We start from the raw sequence: 26,694 nt of genomic DNA, 5'->3' as shown, positions 1-26,694 counted from the left end.
TGCAAGCAATATCAAATACAATAGAGACAGCTGACCCGATGCAGTAAATAATTAGTTACATAGATAAAATAGAATTATACACATAATAAATATGTTATGCACGTCCAGGTCCGCAGCAGATATCAATATATAATTCGAGATGACATCTTGTAGACATAAGCATATTCTGTGTAGCCCATCATAGATCCGTTATTATGAAGGATGGATCCAATTCGAAGGTTAAAGCCACCATAAGGAGGGATATACGGATAAATACAAAAAGAGCACATACTAAAAAATAGAAAAAACAAGAGAACAAAATTAAAAACAAATTAAAAAGAGGCCAATATAGCAGTGGACAAGAGACTGGACTCAGAGTACAAGATCAAACAGTAAATATATATCGAAGGATCACAGAAATGGAGCAAAACTCATACATTCGTTTAACCCAAAGGGCTGGAGAGTTTTGAGAGTCCAAATCCATTTCGTTTCTCGTTGTGCAAGCAGGCGACTTTCATTAGCCCCCCGAATATTCATTACTACTTGGTCAATCCCACATACCTTCAAAAGGTGAGGATTACATTGATGGAATAATTTAAAGTGTTTGGTTAAAGTCTTCAAACCTTCATCGTATTCCTCATCTTTTGCGGCCAAGATGTCACGTACGTGTTCTCTGACACGGACCTTAAGGGCCCGTGTCGTAAGGCCAACATAAATGCGGGGACAGGGGCAAGTCGCATAGTAGACTACTGCTTTTGATGAGCAGTTAATCCTTTTCTTAATTAGAAATACCTTGCCGTCAGAGGAGAAAAAATCACTAGCTACCTCAATGTTTGGGCACGCAACACATGACCCACATGGTGAACAACCACTCCGTTTATTACGCAGGCTAAGGGAGGGGAAGGGGGGAGCGGGTTTGTCACATTTATCATAGTGACTCGTAGTCAGTAGATCTTTGAAATTTCTTGCATGTCTAGCTACAACTGATGGTTTCTGTGGGAGATAATAACACAAGATAGGATCGATGGTCAAAATAGACCAATATTTGGACAAAACCTCCATCATCCTGCCCCAGTGCGAGTGGTATTGAGTAATCAATCTTACCGTATTGTCAGGCGTTTGTGTCTTCCCTCCAAAAAGGAGGTCTACTCGTGAGGCTTTTTTTGCCCTATTATAGGCTCTCTTAATAGAGCGATTACTATAGCCCCGATCTTGGAATCTTTTCTTCAATTCGAGAGCCCTCAAGTCAAAGTCCGATTCCGATGAGCAGATGCGACGAATACGCAAAAATTGTCCTACTGGAATAGCACGCACAGTGTGGGCAGGGTGAGCAGATGTCGCATGGAGAACCGAATTAACCGAGGTGGATTTACGGTACAAGTCCGTTTGTAAAAATCCGTTCTCGTCACATATGACCAATACATAGTTACATAGTTACATAGTTACTTAGGTTGAAAAAAGACCTAGGTCCATCTAGTTCAACCTTCCTCCACCAGTTCTACATTTAGTCACTAAGTCATTTATAACCAACAATGTTTTGTGTACTGAGGAAATCATCCAGCCCTTTTTTTAAAAGCTGTTATAGTATCTGCCATTACTACCTCTTGTGGTAGGGCATTCCACAGTCTGACTGCTCTAACTGTAAAGAACCCTTTCCTATTTAGCTGTTGGAATCGCTTTTCTTCAACTCGCAGTGAGTGCCCCCTGGTCCTTAGTACTGTCTAAGGGGTCCATCGAGGAATTCGAGGGACTCTCCATGGAACTTATACGTAAGGTGTAGATTTATCTGATTGTCATTCAAGCCCTGAAAAAATGAACATAAATCCCCGGGGTTCCCCTGCCAGATAAAGAAAATATCGTCGATGTACCGCGTCCAAAAAGGGACAGGAGAAGGTCCCTCTCCCACAGCCACAGGAACAGATTTGCATAAGAGGGCGCAAATGCCGCCCCCATTGCTGTCCCCTGGAGCTGTAGGTACAGGGACTCCCCAAAAAAGAAAAAAATTGGAGGGAAGACACAAATGCCTGACAATACGGTAAGATTGATTACTCAATACCACTCGCACTGGGGCATGATGATGGAGGTTTTGTCCAAATATTGGTCTATTTTGACCATCGATCCTATCTTGTGTTATTATCTCCCACAGAAACCATCAGTTGTAGCTAGACGTGCAAGAAATTTCAAAGATCTACTGACTACGAGTCACTATGATAAACGTGACAAACCCGCTCCCCCTTTCCCCTCCCTTAGCCTGCGAAATAATCGGAGTGGTTGTTCACCATGTGGGTCATGTGTTGCGTGCCCAAACATTGAGGTAGCTAGTGATTTTTTCTCCTCTGACGGCAAGGTATTTCTAATTAAGAAAAGGATTAACTGCTTATCAAAAGCAGTAGTCTACTATGCGACTTGCCCCTGTCCCCGCATTTATGTTGGCCTTACGACACGGGCCCTTAAGGTCCGTGTCAGAGAACACGTACGTGACATCTTGGCCGCAAAAGATGAGGAATACGATGCAGGTTTGAAGACTTTACCCAAACACTTTAAATTATTCCATCAATGTAATCCTCACCTTTTGAAGGTACGTGGGATTGACCAAGTAGTAATGAATATTCGGGGGGCTAATGTAAGTCGCCTGCTTGCACAACGAGAAACGAAATGGATTTGGACTCTCAAAACCCTCCAGCCCTTTGGGTTAAACGAATGTATGAGTTTTGCTCCATTTCTGTGATCCTTCGATATATATTTACTGTTTGATCTTGTACTCTGAGTCCAGTCTCTTGTCCACTGCTATATTGGCCTCTTTTTAATTTGTTTTTAATTTTGTTCTCTTGTTTTTTCTATTTTTTAGTATGTGCTCTTTTTGTATTTATCCGTATATCCCTCCTTATGGTGGCTTTAACCTTCGAATTGGATCCATCCTTCATAATAATGGATCTATGATGGGCTACACAGAATATGCTTATGTCTACAAGATGTCATCTCGAATTATATATTGATATCTGCTGCGGACCTGGACGTGCATAACATATTTATTATGTGTATAATTCTATTTTATCTATGTAACTAATTATTTACTGCATCGGGTCAGCTGTCTCTATTGTATTTGATATTGCTTGCATTTCCTAAGTATCTTGTTGGCTCTCCTTGATTCTTCCTAACAGTTTCCCGTTTGCCTGTGCGCCTGCGCGCCTGTCCGTGTGGCTCGGCCTCACCCTGGGCACGTCATACACGCTTCCGCCCTTGTGACGCCCACTTCTCAAGTTTGGGGAGTGGCTGTCTCTATGGCGACGGCTGAACGCGCTCATGGTGTGTACCGACTCTTGGGACATCCGCGCATGCGCCGTTTAGCCACGGGACGCTGTTCGGCGATCTGCACAGTTGCAGTGCTGGATCCTTCTGTTACAACTTCATATGGGACGCTGCGGTTGTTTTTCCCGTACTCCGGGTAATGATCAAGCAGCGCCACTATAATGAATACACCCACTTGAATGCACCAATGGTGAACGGTCGGGAGGGTTGATCATGGCAGCTTGCTCTATGATTGATGTTCTGATTGGCTGTTTCTTGTGACACTCTCCCTGTTTACCTACGTCCACGGCAGCTTACTCTATGATTGGTATTCTGATTGGCTGCTGCTTGTGACACTCTCCCCTCCTACCTACATTGTCTGTAGTTTGGGGTTGAGTGTCATTTGTTTGGCGGTTACTATAGTTACATTACATGTCATTCGGTATGCATATCTCTATTGAACAGGCACGCCTCTCTGGAGACCAATCGGGTGTTGGGATTGCTACTTGGTATACTGACTAGAGTAAAGGCTGATTTGATTGGTCTGTCTGTCCTGTCTTCTCATTGGTGTATCTTGATATAAAAGGGCGCTCTTTTTGAACATGAGGCCACCCCCGGAAGAAGGCATTAAGATCGAAACCTAGGTCGGGTTCTCTTGGATTCTCATCCCACAACTCAGGTATATGACTTTCTATTTAGTGTGCTGAAGAATTCTTCAACTCTATTATGTGCACCTGCTGTTGTGCCTTCTGACACTGCTTAGTCTTTTTTTTTTATGACTATTGGCCCCTTAGTGTATGCCAGTTGGCAGCCATTTACATTTAATCATACGAGCAGTGTTTGGCAGGCATCTCAGTATGGGGCTCTAATACAGTTATTTCAACCCCTTTAGACCTGATTACTGAGTTGTGGTGTGAGTACGCCACCTGCTGGTCCTCTCATTATAAATCCTTTTTCATCTTTTATACTATTCTGTAAGCTTTGAATTTAATAAATTTATATAATCTTTCTAAGCTTTGTGTACAGTCTTTTTTTTCTCTGTTTCTAATTTCTTGTATGGCTTGCCAGTTACAATATATAGGCCGTATGTCACGCCCCCTAAGAAAAAGAATATCAGAACACATATATGACGTAAACAATGTTACTTCCAGAAGTTTATCGGGGGCTTCCCAGCATTTTCGGGACATGCATGCTGGTAATTTTAGCAGCATGAAAATTAATGCCATAGAAAAATTGAAACTACCCAAAAGGAGGGGACATTTAAAAGACATTTTATTCCAGAGGGAGATAAAATGGATTTTCCTAATGGGTACCAAATTCCCTATGGGTTTAATCAAAAGAAGTTATGTACTTTATGCTTTTTAACCTCTAAGTGTATAATATATTGTATAATATTTTGTGTTGTTTTTTCTTGGATGCTTTTTCTTCTGTAAAAACATTTGTAACACTTTATCCCTTATAGGGTTAATGAAGTTTTTTGCTGCACCTCCTCTGTCCATTTGACCTCATGTCCGGGTCTCAGCCCTTTTTAATCAGTCCTCTGAACATAAGGGTTAGAGACAGATTAAGAACACTACGTTTGAAATGCGTCCTCTTTGTGGGCTCCTACCGACCCTGTTATGGACATTTTAACATGCATTTAAAATAAAGATTTTTTTTCTTTTAAGATAAGAATCGCTTTGGATCAGTTTGCTGGAAACCTCTCTTTTTACCAGCCCTGGATAGAGTATGCTGAGCCTTGCAGTTCTGCAGCTGCTGTCTGTCTGTATGGAGGAGAGCAGACAGCATCTGCAGAACTACAAGGCTCAGAATCCTCCATCCGGGACTGTATGCTGGAAGGAGAGACAGGGGGAGCAGAACTGCAAGGCTGAGCATACTTCATCCACTAGTGTATGCAGCACAGCAGACAGCAGCTGCAGAACTACAAGGCTCAGCATGCTGCATCCAGGACTGTATGCTGGAGGGAGAGACAGGGGGAGCAGAACTACAAGGCTCAGCATGCTCCATTCACTAGTTTATGCAGGAGAGCAAACAGCAGCTGCAGAACGACAAGGCTCAGCATGCCTCATTCACTAGTGTATGCAGGAGAGCAGACAGCAGCTGCAGAACTACAAAGCTCAGCATACTCCATCCAGGACTGTATGCAGGAGTTTTTTGCCCACCAAAAAAATGACGTGGGCTTCGCCATATTTTTGTATGCTAGCCAGGTGCAGCAGGCAGGTACGGCTGCCCCCAAACCCCAGCTGCCTATTTGAACCCAGCTAGGAACTAAAAATATAGGGAAGCCCTTTTTTTAATTATTTCATGAATTTCATGAAATTAAAAAAAAAATGACATGGGCTTTGCCCATTTTTGTGTCCAGCCAGGTACAACTAGGCAGCTGGGGATTGGAATCCGCAGCATAGGTTGGCCCGAGCTTTCTGGGCCCCTCTGCTGCGAATTGCAGTCCGCAGCCACCCCAGAAAATGGCACTTTCATAGAAGCGCCATCATCTGGCGCTGTATCCAACTATTCGAGCTGCCCTGGTGACGGGTGGCTCCCTGGGTAATAATGGGTTAATACAAGCTTTGTTTTACTAGCTAGTATTAAGCCAGAGATTCTTAATGACAGGCAAGTTTGACCTAGCCATTAAGAATCTCAAATAAAGGGTTAAATAAAAGACACCACACAGAGAAAAAATACTTTAATAGAAATAAATACACAGACACACTTAGAGACTCCATGTTTATTACTCCCTCTCACCCCTCCACGATCCTGGTCTTCTGTCTTCTTTCTCCTTCAATTCATGCAGCTCTGCTACATCAGACAGCACTGCAAGGGAGTAAGACGCTGCTGCTCCCGTGCAGTCTAATCACTCAGTGAGTGAGCAGAGGCTGCGGGTTGTAAGCGGTGATGTCAGCGCTGCCACCCTTGCAATAGCAACCTGACAGGTGGGTTACTATAGCAACGGTGATCTCCGAACACCTGATTCCCGGCGCCGCATCTCTTTGGTACACGGAGGTGCTCAAACAAGCACCGCGTACTGGAGACATGCACTGACAGGATCTAGCATGACATCTAGCCATGTGACCAGTCTGTAGCCAATGAGATAATACACACATGACTGGTCACATGCTATGACGACATCACGGAAGGTCCTATCATCAGTGCGGGTTACCGGGAGGGCACAGCGATGATCAGAAGGAAAAGCGGCGAGAGACAGAGTTCAGGACGCGTCACGGCGACCTGTAAGTATAATGGCAATATTTATTAACTGTATGTGTACATGTATAATGTGCTTTCATGTGTTTCTGTTTGCCTGCCACTCTTTTTAATGGGGTTCGAAGGTGTTTGTCGAACATTCGTCGAACGTTCTCCGAACTAAGCCGCCGTTCGACGAACCAAACCGAACTCGAACACTGGGGGGGCCCAACACTACTCAGAAGTGCATTCTCCTGTCAACTGAAAGTACTGACAGGATGACTCTTATCAAAATGAACAAGACCTGGATTGGCCAATATTTCTGAACTCTACTAGATGGCAGCAGCACACCATAAACTCAATTAAAATGTTCCTTTATTTCTGGTGTATTCCCATGCACCCCTTCATATCCAAGGAAGGGTATGCAGTTCTTGTCTTCTTCTTTTCATGTCCTCCTCCACCATAACAACAGGGTCATGATGCAACCCTCGCTATATATATAGCTCTTATACATAGTGCATATATTTTACCAGTCTTGGAATACCAATCCTTATATGTCCTCCAGGGTGTATTGGAGTGCTTCCTTCTAAATTTTGGAAGCCATCGCACATAGCGCATACGCTTTACTTTACAAGTAGAAATGGGCCCCCTTACCTCTTGACCCCCTATGTAGCCACACAGGTTGCAGTAATGATATGTCCTCCCTGGGCGGTATTAAAGCTAATATCAGTAAAATAGAAAAATCTTGCAAAGCAACCAGTGAAAAGTCAAGATAATTTAGTAAAAGAATAATCTTTAGTTGTCGATGAATTCAGACCATAAAACGTGGTGTAGAGCAACAATAAGCAGTATACCCGCAGTGAAGATGTTAGGCAAACCTATGTATTTGACTGAAAAAACTCCTAACCTCTTCACGAAACATGACGTACTGATTTCAACAGCTGAGATGTGTGCCTGCCAGGCGCGAGTGGAATTGCGTTACACTCGCGCCTATTAACCCCTTACATCTCGCTGCCAAAACCTGACAGCAAGATGTATCAGTGCACCACCATTAGCATAACTTACCCACCCCCATCGGAAGTCACATGACAGGATCACGTGACGTCTGGTGGTTGCCATGGTAGCACAGGTTCATGTGATGACTCCAGTAGCTATAATGAGCCACTTTCTCCCACTGGCGGTACAGGTAAAGCCACTTTTCTCAAGATTTCAGCTGTGTAGCTGTGATCTGGAGAAATGGAAGAGCGATCACACTGCTGATCGCTATAGTCCCCTAGGGGACCTAGTATAATAAAAAAAAGTAAAAAAAAGTTTTAAAAATAAAAAAAACAAAACTAAAAGTTCAAATCTCCCCCCATTCAGAGCTATGAAAGGTTAAATAAAAATAAAAAATATACACATACAGTTAGGTCCAGAAATATTTGGACAGTGACACAATTTTTGCGAGTTGGGCTCTGCATGCCACCACATTGGATTTGAAATGAAACCTCTACAACAGAATTCAAGTACAGATTGTAACGTTTAATTTGAAGGTTTGAACAAAAGTATCTGATAGAAATTGTAGGAATTGTACACATTTCTTTACAAACACTCCACATTTTAGGAGGTCAAAAGTAATTGGACAAATAAACCAAACCCAAACAATATATTTTTATTTTCAATATTTTGTTGCGAATCCTTTGGAGGCAATCACTGGCTTAAGTCTGGAACCCATGGACATCACCAAACGCTGGGTTTCCTCCTTCTTAATGCTTTGCCAGGCCTTTACAGCCGCAGCCTTCAGGTCTTGCTTGTTTGTGGGTCTTTTCGTCTTAAGTCTGGATTTGAGCAAGTGAAATGCATGCTCAATTGGGTTACGATCTGGTGATTGACTTGGCCATTGCAGAATGTTCCACTTTTTTGCACTCATGAACTCCTGGGTAGCTTTGGCTGTATGCTTGGGGTCATTGTCCATCTGTACTATGAAGCGCCGTCCGATCAACTTTGTGGCATTTGGCTGAATCTGGGCTGAAAGTATATCCCGGTACACTTCAGAATTCATCCGGCTACTCTTGTCTGCTGTTATGTCATCAATAAACACAAGTGACCCAGTGCCATTGAAAGCCATGCATGCCCATGCCATCACGTTGCCTCCACCATGTTTTACAGAGGATGTGGTGTGCCTTGGATCATGTGCCGTTCCCTTTCTTCTCCAAACTTTTTTCTTCCCATCATTCTGGTACAGGTTGATCTTTGTCTCATCTGTCCATAGAATACTTTTCCAGAACTGAGCTGGCTTCATGAGGTGTTTTTCAGCAAATTTAACTCTGGCCTGTCTATTTTTGGAATTGATGAATGGTTTGCATCTAGATGTGAACCCTTTGTATTTACTTTCATGGAGTCTTCTCTTTACTGTTGACTTAGAGACAGATACACCTACTTCACTGAGAGTGTTCTGGACTTCAGTTGATGTTGTGAACGGGTTCTTCTTCACCAAAGAAAGTATGCGGCGATCATCCACCACTGTCGTCATCCGTGGACGCCCAGGCCTTTTTGAGTTCCCAAGCTCACCAGTCAATTCCTTTTTTCTCAGAATGTACCCGACTGTTGATTTTGCTACTCCAAGCATGTCTGCTATCTCTCTGATGGATTTTTTCTTTTTTTTCAGCCTCAGGATGTTCTGCTTCACCTCAGTTGAGAGTTCCTTAGACTGCATGTTGTCTGGTCACAGCAACAGCTTCCAAATGCAAAACCACACACCTGTAATCAACCCCAGACCTTTAAACTACTTCATTGATTACAGGTTAACGAGGGAGACGCCTTCAGAGTTAATTGCAGCCCTTAGAGTCCCTTGTCCAATTACTTTTGGTCCCTTGAAAAAGAGGAGGCTATGCATTACAGAGCTATGATTCCTAAACCCTTTCTCCGATTTGGATGTGAAAACTCTCATATTGCAGCTGGGAGTGTGCACTTTCAGCCCATATTATATATATAATTGTATTTCTGAACATGTTTTTGTAAATAGCTAAAATAACAAAACTTGTGTCACTGTCCAAATATTTCTGGACCTAACTGTATTTGGTATTACCACGTTCAAAAACGCCTTATCTATCAAAATATAAATTCAATTAATTGGTAAATGGAGTAGTGGCAAAAATATTCCAAACGCCAAAATTACATTTTTTGGTAGCTGCAAATTTTGCGCAAAATGCAATGACAGGTGATCAAAACGTAGCATCTGCACAAAAATAGTACTGTTAAAAACCTCAGCTTGAGCCACAAAAAATAAGCCATTACCGACTAAAGATTCCAAAAAATGAGAACGCTATGGGTTTTGGAAAATTGCGCTAAAAGTGTGCTACATTTTTTGGACAAACTTGTGAATTTCTTTAACTCCTTAGATAAAAGTAAACCTATACATGTTTTTTGTCTACAAACTCATACCGACCTGAGAATCACACCAACCCATCAGTTTTATCATATAGTGAACATGGTGAATAAAATATCCCAAAAAATAATGTGCGATCACACGTTTTTTGCAGTTTTTCCGCACTTAACATTTTTTTGCTGTTTTCAAGTACACTATATGATAAAACTCATGGTTTCATTGAAAAATAAATCTCGTCTCACAAAAAATAAGCCCTTATATGGCAAGATTGACGGAAAAATAAAAAAGTTACGGCTCTCGGAAAAAGGGGAGCAAAAAAAAACAAACGGAAAAACGGAAAATCGCCCGAAGGTGAAGCGGTTAATCATGGTTATGATCTTATGTGGAAATCACTCTCCTAAATATCCGCTGTCAGTCTGCTTGATAAACAAGCTAATGACAGCTGGGTATAAAAAAACCCCACATATACAAAAATTAATAAAAACTAAATGAAATACACAGCAAAAAAAAAAAATAATTTGATATAGATAAAAGGATGGTTAGGTATATTCAATACATGAATAGCCCTGGATGCAAAAAGAATACATAAGTGATCAACCAGACATATTCTATCCTAAAACAACCAATATTGAAAGATTGTATTGTCTGTGATTCATAGTAAATATCCAAAAACTCTCCCTATTTAGCAGTCTGTGTCTGTGATCGCCTCCTATAGTCGGTTTAGTTACATTTACTATGACATAAAATCTGCAGGTGTTCAAAATGCCCAGATGCAGCCTAGAAAAATCTTTAGAGGCAGCGGACAAATTCACTGCATCATGATTTACCGCATCAGTAAGACCTTTACTGAGCTTAATTTTAAGACTATTAGTGGTACACCCCACATATTGCAACTGACATTCAGTACGTTCTATTACATATATGATTGCTGTTAAAATTAATAAAGGCATTAATGCTAAATTCCTTTCCAGTGACCATAGAAGAGAAGGTTTAAAGGGTACTTTACACGCAACGACATCGCTAACGATATATCGTCGGGGTCACGTTGTTCGTGACGCACATCCGGCACCGTTAGCGATATCGCTGTGTGTGACTAAAAGGAGCGACGATCAACGATCGCAAAAACGTCAAAAATCGTTGATCATTGACACGTCGCTCCTTTTCATAATAACGTTGGTGGGGCATGCCGCTGGTTGTTCCTCGTTTCTGCGGCATCACACATCGCTATGTGTGACGCTGCAGAAACGACGAACATCTCCTTACCTGTGTCCACCGGCAATGAAGAAGGAAGGAGGTGGGCGGCATGTTCCGGCTGCTCATCTCTGCCCCTCCTCTGCTATTGGGCGGCCGCTTAGTGACGCCAAACGAACCTCCCCCTTAAAGGAGAGATTGTTCGGTGTCTCCAGCAATGTCGCTAAGCAGGTATGTGCGTGTGACGCTGCCGTAGCAATATTGTTCGCTACGGCAGCGATCACCACCATGATAAAACAGCGACGTGGGCGGGTGCTATCGCGCACGACATCGCTAGCGATATTGCAGCGTGTAAAGCACCCTTTAGTCTTATGGGCAAAGTTACAGTTTTTACATTGGTTGGCTTTAAAAAACCTTTTAGATTTAACCAGGTATTACCATATTGGCTTATGGAGACGTCTCCAGGAAGGGAACAGGGTGACAAAATGTTTCCTAAAGTGGGTGCTTTTCTTGCTACAAAGCATATATCCTCTTTGAAAACATTTTAGAGATTAGTATCCTTATTCAATAAGGGTTAATATTTTTTATGATGGAAATGACATGCCCAACAGGGCTGTGGGGCACTCGGGCCCTGCTGCCATGACTTCCCAACAGAACTCCCTCTCTCTCCTCTTACCTTTTACTCACTAACCACTCCCCCAGGCCAGAATGTATAGGGAAGCTCCCCTTAAACTGGGTGTTAGCGTTCCCTCTTCTGTTCTGGAGTCAGGAAAGCATTGGCAGCTGGTGCTACATAGGCAGGGGGACCCCCTTCTTGCTTCCAGGCATAACATCACCTCCTGTGAGGAGGGCGACACTACTGTAGCAACCGGACCACTGGAGTGCCACAGAAACAATTTTTTTATACTGGAGACTGTAAAATGTAGAAAATATAACCAAATTATTATTAGTTGATTTAAGTAATTTTTTATTATGTAAAATGTCCTCCCTAGTGACAGAATCCACTGCTTTTCTGGCTCGGTAATTGACCACTGTGGGTAGCCACGGCTCCGCAATCTACTACTGGTGTCCTCTGCTTCTCTTGTATAAACCTCAGTATCTGAACTATACTATTTCTTGCTTGTTAATTCCCTACAGGAAGAGAGACACACACCAGGTCCTACAAGGACTGATGGACAATGACAAAAACATAGCACAGACTTACTTGCAGCAATACATTTTGGGTAACTTATAGATCCACTGTCACATATGGCTTCCAATTTATCTTCTGGCCTCATATCTTCATTACACACAAATCTGATTGTTTGCCCTTGGTCCACTACTGAGCTAATATTGTAATGAATATTACTTGTTATCATTGTCGATTGCTGTAATACACAAAACCCTACAAAAGTAAAAAAGTGTATTAATTATTACCAGTGTAATTTTTTAGCACAATGCAGTGCAGTAAATGTGAAAACATGTATTTAGGTTACAATTAAGTTTCCAGATAATACTTAGGCATAACATCCACAATTTTAATCACATCATTGCCCTTCATTCGCTCATGGACATGCCACTTTCTATTCTCCAATTGAAAGGCAGTCCATCGTCACCTCAGGTTCATGATCTCCAAGTCCCCGCTGTCAGTTCTTGATTACTCCTAGTGGCTAGCACACACTTTATTTATTTTACGCACTTATACACTACCATTACATCTATAGACATCAGCATCGCTGTTCCCATTGGGACTCACAATCTAAGTTCCCTATCAGTATGGCTTTGGCGTGTAGGAGGAAACTGGAGCACCCATAGGAAAACCACGCAAACACGGGGACAGCAGCCAAACTCTTTATATACGGTCTTGTGTGGGATTTGATCCCAGGACACCAGCACTGCAAGACTGCGGTGCTAAACCCTTAGCCAGAGAAGGAATCTGTGTCAACATGTGCTGCAGTTAACGCCTTACATGCTTTGGCTCTGGTCAATATTGTAAGGGCTTTGACTGAGGGAGATGCCTACAACAGGTTTTTCATTATATACACATGTAGGGCTAAACATGTCACTCAAGCTACCAGACAGATTTACATATGTGTTTTCTCTAAAAGAAAACAGCATTTTAGATTATAATTTACCACCTGGAAGTGATGGAGCCAGAGTGTGATGCATGCTACCTGTGGTTTTGGGCACCATCTGTCTGGTTCTCTTAAAATGCTGTTATCAATCTTTGACAGCATTATTTAAGGCACATGATCATCCCTCTCCACCCATTCCATGTGATTGCTAGGTGCTGATGAGATGTTCTGGCAGCCAAGGACATGGTGAAATTCCACTTTGCTGCCATTTTGGTCCTTCTGGGAAGTATGCCATTTTCTCTATATACTACAATGCTCTGAAATTGAATCATACAGTACAAATGATTGTAATTTAAACCACATTAAGTTACTAAAAAATAAAGGTTATAAAATGTCCTCAGAGAACAATCTTGCCCATACCACAAATTAGTGTCAATAATGTTTCCCATCATTAGGATTGTTGTGACAGGTTTGGGGTCAGATTCTCACATTGCCTTATGTGACAATGGATTTTAAACACGATTGCTTTCTCTATGTATAGCAGGGGTTAATGTCAGTTTTCCTTGCTGGTAGTTGCTGGCTTGTCCTTCTCAGGTGCAGCAGGTTTGTGTTGTGACCTCTCTTATTCCTTTTAAATAGTCTCATGTTCTATCACATATTGGCGGATATACAGATTAATTCTCGACTAGCCATTTTGGATGAAGGACGTGTCTAGGAGCTGTTGGTGTTTTGCCACTAGAGACTTGATGCTGGAGTTCTTTTACTAGAAGCCTTGGAAGCTGGTTGCTCAGGAGGAAGTTTGTTGTTATATCCTTTTTGTCTATTCCACTGTCTAACTTTGCTTGTGCTTTATTATAGTGCTGGACAAAAGTATTGGCACCCCTGCAATTCTGTCAGAGAATACTCAGTTGCTTCCTGAAAATGATTGCAATCACAAATTCTTTGGTATTATTATCTTCATTTATTTTGCTTGCAATGAAACAACACAAAAGAGAATGAAACAAAAATCAAATCATTGATCATTTCACACAAAACTCCAAAAATTGGCCAGACAAAAGTATTGGCACCCTTAGGGGCACTTTGCACACTGCGACATCGCAGGCCGATGCTGCGATGCCGAGTGCGATAGTCCCCGCCCCCGTCGCAGCAGCGACATGTGGTGATAGCTGGCGTTGCGAAAATTATCGCTACGCCAGCTTCACACACACACTCACCTGCCGTGCGACGTCCCTGTGGCCGGCGACCCGCCTCCTTGTTAAGGGGGCGGGTCGTGCGGCATCACTGCGACGTCACATGGCAGGCGGCCAATCGGAGCGGAGGGGCGGAGATGAGTGGGATGTAAACATCCTGCCCACCTCCTTCCTTCCGCATATCCTACGGAAGCCGAGGTGACGCCGGTAGGAGATGTTCCTCGCTCCTGCGACTTCACACACAGCGATGTGTGCTGCCGCAGGAGCGAGGAACAACATCGGACCGTCACGTCAGAGTAATTATGGATTACGCCGACGCTGCACCGATGATACGATAACAACGCTTTTGCGCTCGTTAATCGTATCATCTAAGCTTTACACAGTACGATATCGCCTGCGATGCCGGATGTGCGTCACTTTCAATTTGACCCCACCGACATCGCACCTGCGATGTCGTAGTGTGCAAAGCCCGCCTTAGCCTAATACTTGGTTGCACAGCCTTTAGCCAAAATAACTGCGAACAACCGCTTCCGGTAACCATCAATGAGTTTCTTACAATGCTCTGCTGTAATTTTAGACCATTCTTCTTCGGCAAACTGCTTGAGGTCCCTGAGATTTGAAGGGGGCCTTCTCCAAACTGCCATTTTGACATCTCTACTATACTGCATACAAAATATTGTGTGCAATGTCTTGAAATAGTATTCATACCTTTTAAACATTTCTACATTTTTTTCATGCTACCGACAAACTTAAATGTATTTATTGGACTTTTATGTGATATGCCAACACAAGGTATCAATAATTTGTAAAATCTAAAGGAAATGACACATGGTTTTCAAATTGTTTTTAAAAAATAAATTTGAAAATTGTAACGTTCATTTGTATTCAGTACCACTCAGTCAATACTTTGTAGGCTATCTGTCACTGCAATTACTGCTGCACGTCTTTTGGGGTATGACTCTACAAGCTTTGCATGACCAGCTGAGGGAGGATTCTCCGGTCATGATGTCTGTGTAACCAAACCCCCTTATCCTCTAAAATTAAACACACGGACTGCATGCGACTTGGTTCAAATGGCCACAGCAGCCTTTTTATTGCCTATTGTTTTACAGACTAGTACCTTAGGGACGCCGTCCAACGGGCGACCCAAAACAACCACATAACGGTAACAATAGACAATAACATTTACAATACCCCCCGGGGTAGGCCCAGTCCACTACTACTATTCCCCCTGTCCCCGGCCGCAACACACCGACCCAGAGACGAGGTGCCAATCACCCACGGATTGACCCCCACACTTTGGCAGAACCCCGTGCCTGCCACATCCCGGAAACCGAGAGCCACCATACCAAGACAATGACTCCCGGTCCAGCCACCAATCACTTCCAAACCTCTGGACCAGACCTACCCCCACCGCTACTGTGACAAAAGGTATCCCAACTACCCAAAAACATCTCCCACATGACAACACAAAGGGAGGGTGGGCGGGGATCGTTCGGCGTCCGGAAACAGAAGAGGAGGTAACTCCTTCCTCTCCCAGCTAACCCTTTCCCTGCTCCTCCTCTTCCTCCCCGGCTAAAACCATCCCCCAAAGCCATATTAGGCATATACCACTGTCCCTATTAACCCATCACTCCCTACCTCCCCCTTGGTCATGTCGCCCCTCCCCCCAAGTGGGTCCGTGGCTTTCTTGACCAGCTGAGGGAGGATTCTCCGGTCATGATGTCTGTGTAACCAAACCCCCTTATCCTCTAAAATTAAACACACGGACTGCATGCGACTTGGTTCAAATGGCCACAGCAGCCTTTTTATTGCCTATTGTTTTACAGACTAGTACCTTAGGGACGCCGTCCAACGGGCGACCCAAAACAACCACATAACGGTAACAATAGACAATAACATTTACAATACCCCCCGGGGTAGGCCCAGTCCACTACTACTATTCCCCCTGTCCCCGGCCGCAACACACCGACCCAGAGACGAGGTGCCAATCACCCACGGATTGACCCCCACACTTTGGCAGAACCCCGTGCCTGCCACATCCCGGAAACCGAGAGCCACCATACCAAGACAATGACTCCCGGTCCAGCCACCAATCACTTCCAAACCTCTGGACCAGACCTACCCCCACCGCCACAGGACAGACCACGTGACACCTTACGTGGCCTGGACCCGCCACACACCAAAAGCACGCTCCACACCATCCTGCAGACCCAACGCCCATAAATCCAGACCGACCTCGTTGAGGTGCACACCATCACCCCTCCGAAATCGCCAATCAGCCGGCTCCAAATCCCTGTGCCGTACCACAATCCCACCATTCCTGGTCACAAACCTAGCCACTACCCTATTCACCTGGGCCCTGGCCTTATTAACCTTCTCCACCGACCGAGCCCCTCTCCATGCCAACCTGGTCACAATGTCAGACCATACGACCAGCAAACCAGGATACCGCTTCCACAACTGCAGTAAATCAATCTTTATGTCTCGGATCAAATCCCGCGACGCCCTGGCACCAAGATCATTACCCCCCACATGCAATACCAGCACATCCGGGGGCCGCTCAACTTTACAATGGAAACGAAATTCCGGGACCACCCTGCCCCACTCCATGCCCCGAACTCCGATCCATCGAACAGTCGCCTGCGCACGATCCAAACCCAGCTGTCGACCATTCGGGCGGACCTCCGCCCGACGGGCACCCCAAAATACGAAGGAGTGCCCCAAGATCCAGATCAGGCACTTCCCTATAACAAATAAAACAAAACGAAAATATCAAAACCAATAACAGCACAACCACCAACACATCAAAAAACACCCCTTTCCTCAAACCTTCCGCACGTAACCAAAGTCCCATGATGCTACAACAACTGCGGTCTCACATACCGCCGAAAACAAGAAGATTCCCATCTACCAATACGCTTTACCACCTCATCTCCAAGCCCCCAACGGGCTGCCTCCGTTGCTGCACCAATTCGGAATGAATGCGACCCGAATTCCTCCGGGCGCTCCCCCGCGTTACGTAGACTTAGCCGCAGCACCGCCACAAACTGAAACCTCGACAAAAACGACCCATTCAAATGCCGCAACAACGGGCCAGGTAAGCCTCCCCTCACGGCCATAAATCTCTCGACTAAACGCACAGGGCACAATTCCTCTCCTGGAACCGCATATAACACCACCAATCTACCACGGCCCAGCTGATCCATTTTTGACCGGCGAATCCGGCACTCCACCTGACTACTGCTCACTTGCACGTCCTCAAACATCAAACCACCACCCGTCACCCTGGACGGGCTCACCAGCTCGCCTATCCGGAACGCCCCATAAAAAGCGAGACCGAAAGCCGTTGTAAATAGAACCGTCTCGTACACAGACTCACAAATGCCGCTCAGGCCACCCACCATCCGTCTCAACAAACCAAACGATACAGGGCGCCTCTTGTCCCTCTCCCGTACGCCACGGCGAAAGCCCCGCAAAGCCTGACGAACCCGAAAATCCTGTGAAACATCACGCTCCCCTCTCATTTTTAACCAAAATGCCACTGCCGACACCCGATGTGCCACAGCCGATGCCGATCGCCCGGCTGAAAAATCCGTACTCACCAATGACAACAAAGCCACCAAGTAATCCACGCTTTCCCCACCAAACATCAGACGCGACAACTCCTCCCATTCAGCCCACACCTTAGCATACCGGCACCAAGTCACCTCGGTCACCGAGTTCCGAATCAAGTCTGAGATCACCGCCTCACCAGATGCCACAAATCCTCGGGGCACTCCACTCCAACTTCGTCCGCCCACGGCAACAGCGCCCGAAACCTGCTGAACTGAAAACGAGACAAAGCATCAGCCACCTCGTTGTCAACACCCGGAACGTGCCTTGCCACTACCTGCACATTCAACTGCAGACATCTCAACACTAAATGCCGCAAATACACCACCACCGGCTCCGACTTAGCAGACAAGTTGTTAATCGCGTGCACCACCGCCTGGTTATCACAATGAAAACACACTTTCCTTCCGGCAAAGTGCGACCCCCATAGCTCCACTGCCACTACAATGGGGAATAGCTCTAACAGAGCCAAATTCCTAACCAAGCCGCTCTCCCGCCACGCCTGTGGCCACTGCCCGACACACCAATGACCTCTGAAGACAGCCCCAAACCCGGCCGACCCTGCCGCATCCGTAAACAGCTGCAACGCCCCGTTAGACGCCACCCTCTCCATCACCAGCGTCCGGCCGTTGAAATGCTGCAAAAATTGATCCCATACTTCCAAATCGTCCCTGATCGCCTTTGTGATCCGCACAAAATGCGCCGGCAACCGTACCCCGGCCGTCGCCGTCGCCAAACGCCTCGCAAACACTCTCCCCATTGGCACAATTCTGCAAGCAAAATTCAATTTTCCAAGCAAAGACTGCACCGCCTTAAGCCGCACCTTCTTCGCCGCTTTTACCCCTGACACTGCGGACCTCAAATCACGGACCTTCTCCGCCGGCAACCTGCATTCCATAGCAATGGTGTCAATTTCAATTCCCAGAAAACACATCACCGGCGCCGGGCCTTCCGTCTTATCCGGCGCCAAAGGAATCCCGAAACTGGCCGCAACTTTTTGCAACGCAAATAGCAAACCCGCACAAACCATCGAACCCGCCGGCCCGACACACAGGAAATCATCCAAGTAATGAATGATGGACGTAAGCCCGGACACGTCCCGAACCACCCACTCAACAAACGAACTAAATGCCTCAAAGTACGAACACGAAATGGAACAGCCCATTGGCAAACAACGATCAACATAATAACTGCCATCCCACCAGCAACCCAACAAATGCTGACTATCTGGATGAACCGGTAACAACCGAAACGCTGCTTCCACATCCGCCTTTGCCATCAATGCACCCCGCCCCGCCGCCCTAACCAGGTCCAACGCCTTATCGAACGACACATAATATACCGCCGACAACTCCGGCGCAATGCCATCATTCACCGATAACCCTTCCGGGTAAGACAAATGATGAATCAGCCGAAATTTATTCCGCTCCTTCTTTGGTACCACCCCCAACGGTGACACCACCAAATTCCCGCACGGCGGGGCAACATAAGGGCCGCCCATCCTGCCCAAAGCCACCTCCCTTTCCAGCTTCTCATCCACCACTTCCGGGTGATCCCGAGCGGAACGCAAATTACGATACGGCGGAACCGATGCATTAACAACCGACGGAATATGAAAACCATCCGAAAAACCAGAACTTAACAACGCCGCCGCCTCCTTGTCCGGATACCTATTTAAAAACGGAACCATCACTTCTACCTTCACCGGCGTCGTCCCTCTTACCAGCCCCATCACCAGCCTTTCCTTTTCCTTTTTAAAACATTTGGACAAGCTATGTCCCCCCCCACATCCGGAGCATTCATGCTTAAAACGGCACGCCGCTCCAAACCTGCACTGCCCTTCATTGTACTGCCAACACAAACCTTTCTTGAAACTTGCCGGGGACCCGGCCCCCCCCGAACCCCCGGCGCCCCCCCCGAAAGGGCTGAGCCGGTGCCGACATCAATCGCATCCATAAGGAAATATCCTTATGGTCCCAACGCATATCTGGCCGCAATGCCTTCCGCTGCCTAAATTGCTCGTCGTAGCGCAGCCACGCCAGTCCGCCATAAACTCGATAAGCCTCCCCTATCGCATCCATGTAGCCGAACAAAGCCGAACAATGCTCCGGCTCCTTCTCCCCGACCACGCTCGCCAAAATCGCAAATGCCTGTAGCCAGTTGGCAAAAGTCCGAGGAATAAGCCTATAACGGCGCTTTTCCTCCTCGTCCTTCTCCTTTTTGGAATCACTCGGCTTAACCCTATCCAAATTAAATTTCTCCAGGGGAAGCAGAGAAAATATCTCCACATATTCCCCTTTCCAAATTTTTTCCCGCACCTCCTTCTTTAAATGGGCCCCCAGCGGGCCCTCAAAACAAACATAAACTTCGCTTTTAGCCCTATCATCTAAGCGCACCACCTCATCCTCCTTCTCCTTTTCCTTCTCCTTTTCCTTCTCCTTTTCCTTCTCCTTTCCCCCCCCCGTCTCACTCCCCCCTTCGCCCCCCCCTCTACTCGCACCCGCTCCGTCACCCCCCGTCGCCGCCGAGGCCCCTAAACCGGCTGCACCCACCCACGCCGCCACCGGCGCCTGGGCCCCCTCCCCCCCCGCTCCCGAAGCCGCCGCCAGCCCCTGCAACAGCCCCAACAATTGACTCCACACTGCGAAACCAGCGGGCGCTGCCGTAGCCGCAGCCGCCCCCCCCCCCGAAGCCCCCCGCCAGCGCAGCCCCTGCCGCCTCCGCGGCCGTCTCACCCGACCGCCGCTCGGCGTCTCCCGAGACCGCCGCCTCGCTGTCCTCCGTCTGTCGTCCATCCGACTCCTCCGAACCGAAAGCCTCTTCCCCCTCCTCGCCGCTGGCCACATCTTCCATCCGACATCCGGGGGGCGCCGCCGCAGCACCCCCCCCACCACGGCCGCCAGACAGGGCCGCCGCGTGGGCAGAGTCATCCCCGCTCCATCTCTTGCCCCGGGGTGACAACCCAGGAGACCGTCCTGTCCCCCGCGCCGGCACCCCGGGCCTCGACCTCTTGCGCCCGCCCCCCTGCCGACTGCAAGGGGCCTCCGGGCGCGGACGACCAGACGCCCGGCTCCGGATCTCAGCCGTCGTCGCCTCTGGCCCTCCTGGGCTATTGCAGGCCTCCATCCGCCGAGTCCTCCCGCTCCCACGGGAGACTGCCACATCCGGGGGCTGCACAGCGGTACTGAGTGACCCGGCGGTTGCCGCAGGGCTCCCGCCGTCACTCCTTCTCTCAGCCGCACCGGGGTCAGGCACCGCAGACCCCCCCCCGGCGCCGGACCTACCGCCACGTGCAGCCCCGCGGTCCCCCCGCCGACTGCAGGGGGATCTGCTGGCCTCTCTCCTGCGCCGAGCGCGCTCCCGGCCTGGAGCCGCTGCAGTCTCAGTAACTCCAGCCCGGAGGCCGGGACCGGAAGCAGGCCCCGTGCTGGCCACTCCCACCTCCCGACCGCCGCGGCTGGAACGAAGATTCCTCCCGCCGGCCTCTGCAGCAGCCAGACGCTGCTGCTGCGCTGCACTCTGCGGAGGGTCCCTGGAGGGGCTCTTACATCTCCTCCTCGCCCCCCCCGCGCCCGGGGAATACCTGCGGGGGGGCCGCGACTGGCGCCCGCCGCTGCTGGGGGGACGAGGGGCAAGCGCCGACGGGTTAACCCCGGCAGCCCTGATGTGGGTCTGCACTGCCAGGGGCCCGTGCGCTGCGACCGCTGCCTGAATCAGACGCTGGAGCTCCTGAAGATCTGCCATGGAGGTGCACGTGCAGATCGTTCGGCGTCCGGAAACAGAAGAGGAGGTAACTCCTTCCTCTCCCAGCTAACCCTTTCCCTGCTCCTCCTCTTCCTCCCCGGCTAAAACCATCCCCCAAAGCCATATTAGGCATATACCACTGTCCCTATTAACCCATCACTCCCTACCTCCCCCTTGGTCATGTCGCCCCTCCCCCCAAGTGGGTCCGTGGCTTTCTCAACTGGAGGCTGGAATTTTTGACAATTCTTCTTTGCAAAATAGCTCAGTGAGATTGGATGGAGACGTCTGTGAGCAGCAATTTTCAAGTCTTGGCACAGATTCTCAAGTAGATTTAGGTCTGGAGTGTGACTGAGCTGTTTACACACTTGAATATGCTTTGATCTAAACTATCCATCGTTGGTCTGGCAGTGTATTAAGGGTCGTTTTCCTGCTGGAAGGTTAACCTACACCTTAAGCCCACTTTACACGTTGCAATTAGTTGTACAATCGCATTTGCGATGTGACACGCCCAGGTTGCATACGGGATCTTATGAGATTGCACGTTGGTCGTTCATTTGCTGTCACACGTGCGTTAGTAGTCTATGTTAAATTGGTCAATTTTGTGTGCGATCCTTTAGATCATGTGTTCTGTGACGTATGCATTGGGCACCTTTTTTTTTTTTTTATTTATTGACTTGCCAAGCGTGTGTAATGTGTAGGGATGCGTTTTTACTATGTCATCTGCCATTCAGCTCTGCTACATGGCCGCTAACAGCAGACACAGACAGCCATGTAGCAGAGCTGAATGGCAGATGACAGCAGACACAGACAGAGCCGCACTGTCAGAATGAACTCGGGTGAACTTCACCCGACTTCACGGTCATGCTGCGGCTCTGTCTGTGTCGCGCCTTGATTAGCGGTCACCAGTGAAGGACTCACCGGTGACCGCTAATCTCCTAAGTTACTGAAGTTAGCAGCCCTCTCTCATACTCACCAATCCCCGCTCCCCGGCACTGCACGGCGTTCACACTGCTCCGGCGGCTTTTACTATTTTGAAAAAGCCGGCCGCCCATTAAACAATTTCGTATTCCCTGCTTTCCCCGCCCACCGGCGCCTATGATTGGTTACAGTGAGACACGCCCCCACTCTGAGTGACAGGTGTCACACTGCACCCAATCACAGCAGCCGGTGGGCGTGTCTATACTGTGTAGTGAAATAAATAATTAAATAATTAAAAAAAACGGCGTGCGGTTCCCCCCAATTTTAAAACCAGCCAGATAAAGCCATACGGCTGAAGGCTGGTATTCTCAGGATGGGGAGCTCCACGTTATGGGGAGCCCCCCAGCCTAACAATATCAGCCAACAGCCGCCCAGAATTGCCGCATACATTATATGCGACAGTTCTGGGACTGTACCCGGCTCTTCCCGATTTGCCCTGGTGCGTTGGCAAATCGGGGTAATAAGGAGTTATTGGCAGCCCATAGCTGCCATTAAGTCCTAGATTAATCATGTCAGGCGTCTATGAGACACCCTCCATGATTAATCTGTAAATTACAGTAAATAAACACACACACCCGAAAAAATCCTTTATTAGAAATAAAAAACACAAACATATACCCTGGTTCACCACTTTAATCAGCCCCAAAAAGCCCTCCATGTCCGGCGTAATCCAGGATGCTCCAGCGTCGCTTCCAGCGCTGCTGCATGGAGGTGACCGGAGCTGCAGAAGACACCGCCGCTCCGGTCACCTCCACGCAGGTAATGAAGACAGCCGCGCGATCAGCTGCTGTCACTGAGGTTACCCGCTGTCACTGGATCCAGCGGTGGCCGCGGGTAACCTCAGTGACAGCTCAGCTGATCGCGCTACTCACCTCAGTTGCTGCGTGGAGGTGATAGGAGCGGCGGTGAGTAGCGCGATCAGCTGAGCTGTCACTGAGGTTACCCGCGGCCACCACTGGATCCAGTGACAGCGGGTAACCTCAGTGACAGCAGCTGATCGCACGGCTGTCTTCATTACCTGCGTGGAGGTGACCGGAGCGGCTGTGTCTTCTGCAGCTCTGGTCACCTCCATGCAGCAGCGCTGGAAGCGACGCTGGAGCATCCTGGATTACACCGGACATGGAGGGCTTTTTGGGGCTGATTAAAGTGGTGAACCAGGGTATATGTTTGTGTTTTTTATTTCTAATAAAGGATTTTTTCGGGTGTGTGTGTTTATTTACTGTAATTTACAGATTAATCATGGAGGGTGTCTCATAGACGCCTGACATGATTAATCTAGGACTTAATGGCAGCTATGGGCTGCCAATAACTCCTTATTACCCCGATTTGCCAACGCACCAGGGAAAATCGGGAAGAGCCGGGTACAGTCCCAGAACTGTCGCATATAATGTATGCGGCAATTCTGGGTGGCTGTTGGCTGATATTGTTAGGCTGGGGGGCTCCCCATAACGTGGAGCTCCCCATCCTGAGAATACCAGCCTTCAGCCGTATGGCTTTATCTGGCTGGTTTTAAAATTGGGGGGAACCGCACGCCGTTTTTTTTAATTATTTAATTATTTATTTCACTATACAGTATAGACACGTCCACCGGCTGCTGTGATTGGGTGCAGTGTGTCACCTGTCACTCAGCGTGGGGGCGTGTCTCACTGTAACCAATCACAGGCACTGGTGGGCGGGGAAAGCAGGGAATACGAGATTGTTTAATGGGCGGCCGGCTTTTTCAAAACAGTAAAAGCCGCCGGAGCAGTGTGAACGCCGTGCAGCGCCGGGGATCGGGGATCGGTGAGTATATGAGAGAGGGGGATAGACTGACATGGACAGAGAGTGAGGGACAGAGATAGTGACCGACTGACAGAGATTAGTGAATGACAGACATTGTGAGGCGCTTCACAACGCAGCTTTTCAGCTGCGCTCTGAAGCGGACCTTTTTTAAGCTGCGGTGCATAGCGCACACCTGCGCACATAGCATCAGACACCAAAATCGTATGAGGGATGTCACACGTTACAATTGACTAGGTTCGTGCAACAAAACGCTCAATTCTAGAGAATGATACGATGTGTTTGCGATCAACGGTTTTGCGTTCAATCCTGATCGCACGTAGATGTCACACGCAGATACCTCACAAACGATGCCGGATGTGCGTCACTTACAACTTGACCCCAACGACGGATTGTGAGATATATTGAAGCGTGTGTAGCGGGCTTTAGTCTCAAGTCCCTTGCAGCCATTAACAGGTTTTCCTCCAGGATCTCACTGTATTTAGATCCATCACTCTTCCCACCAACACTGACCAACTCCCTTGATCCTGCTGAAAAAAGCCTCCCCACAGCAAGATGCTGCTACCACCACGTGTGACGGTTGAAATGATGTATTTATGGTGATGTGCAGTGTTAGTTTTTCATCACACATAGCGCATTGCATTTAGCCCCAATTGTTCTACTTTAATCTCATCTGACCACAGCACCTCTTTCCATATACTAGCTAAATCTCTTACATGATTTCTTTGTAAACTGCAAATGGGGCTTCTAATGGCTTGCTTTCAAAAATGTATCTCTCCTTGCCACTGTTTCATAGAGGACGGATTTGTGGAATACACAACTAATAGTTGTCTTGTTGACAGATACTCCCACTTGGGCTGTGATCTCTGCAGCTCCTCCAAAGTTACCATGGGCCTCTTGGCTGCTTCTCTACTTAATTCTCTCCTAAATATAGTGGTGCCACTCTCCCAATACGTTTTTCAGTCAATATTTTCATGCATTGGGAGAGTGTGTAAGAGGGTGGTCGCAACCCCAGAGAGAGAAGATGCCCCCCTGAAGACATCACATAGTTGTAAAGCATTTATTGAATGTGTTGTATAGAGTTATTAATGTATTGTCACAATAATGTGTAGTTTTATGGGGCCACCACTAGATGTCACCCAAGACACTGACACTAGGAACAGGCATAGGTATGCAGTTGAAGGCTAAATCTGCCTGGTAACAGACAGTTGGGATTTTGAAATTAGCCTATAGGGGAGAAGCTAGGGCATAGGTAGAGAGACTCTTTCTATGGAAACGGTAGAGAGGGCCCAGCCTGGGTCGGAGTCAGGCCTCAGGCCTGTGGAGCAGCAAAGTTTGGGACACAAGACAGAGCTGGAGCAAGGGAACGAGAAAGAAACCAGAATGAAGGAAAGTGGGACACCTCTGATGATGGAGTAAAAAAGGAGACACAGGAGAGAGGGAGCTGCCAAGAGAGACATAATTTGGACCACACTACTGAGTCGTGAGGCTGGCACAGGATCCTGAAGCTGGAGGCCTGAGGAAGTCTGAGGAAAGATTGTGGCTTGCTTGGAAGCAGTGCGGCAAATAGGGGTAAGCCTTACGGGCACCTTTTTGGGACTGTAGTGTGGAGTAGTGTCTGAGGGCACTGTATCCAGAAGTTCATATTGGTGGCGGCCCTGAACTACCTGTATGAGGTCATGGAGACCGGTCTCAAAGCCTTTAACAATACACACATACCAGAGGTGAGAAAGACAGAAGGATGGAGCTAATGTACAGCTGTAAGATGGACTTTAATAAAGAAAACCTGTTTAAGTTGCCTGGTTATCTTGGACGATTTCTTGATGCTAAGGATGGTGCCGGTGATCAGAAGAGGACCAATGTGCTGGAGAAATGAGATATTTCCCTGTGGGATGATCCCCAGCTCTCCACATTTCCCTTACTGCTTGCTCCATGTGCTCCCATGTTTTCTGTGACGGTCACGGCTGGGGTGCGCTTGGTAACCTCCGGGCACGGGACTACGACTACTGCTGAAGCGCCCCCTGCCCACCGTTACAACTGTATGGAAAAAGTGTGGTAGAAAAAGGTGCACAAGCAAATGGGATAATTGCAGCCTTGATAGGATGTTAAGAAAAGGCCATTCAAAAATTTGGGGTAGATTCATAAGGAGTGGACTGCTGCTATACTCAGTGCTTCAAGAGCTACTACACACAGACGTATCCAGGACATGGGCTACAATTGTCGCATTCTTGTGTCAAGCCATTCATGACATATAGACAATGCCAAAAGCGTCTTATCTGGGCCAAGGAGAAAAAGAACTGGACTGTTGCTCAGTGGTCCAAGGTGTTGT

General features: G+C 47.4%; 1 protein-coding gene across 2 annotated transcripts in view; it reads right to left on the bottom strand.

The window, feature by feature from the left end:
- LOC142249982 (complement factor H-like) overlaps positions 1-26,694 on the bottom strand; it is a 375,145-nt gene that overhangs the window by 226,722 nt on the left and 121,729 nt on the right. Inside the window, exon 6 of one of the 2 annotated variants that reach the window (XM_075322036.1) lies at positions 12,210-12,389. The exons of the other annotated variant lie outside the window; for it this stretch is intronic. Within the exon in view, the coding sequence (XP_075178151.1) occupies positions 12,210-12,389 (180 nt within the window). The remainder of the gene's footprint in view (positions 1-12,209; positions 12,390-26,694) is intronic. 2 annotated transcript variants of the gene reach the window in all.

This window comes from Anomaloglossus baeobatrachus, chromosome 8 (assembly GCF_048569485.1).
Source record: "Anomaloglossus baeobatrachus isolate aAnoBae1 chromosome 8, aAnoBae1.hap1, whole genome shotgun sequence".
Taxonomy (NCBI): Eukaryota; Metazoa; Chordata; class Amphibia; order Anura; family Aromobatidae; genus Anomaloglossus; species Anomaloglossus baeobatrachus.
Note: the sequence above shows the minus strand (reverse complement) of the source record. Positions and strands in the feature narration are given on the sequence as shown.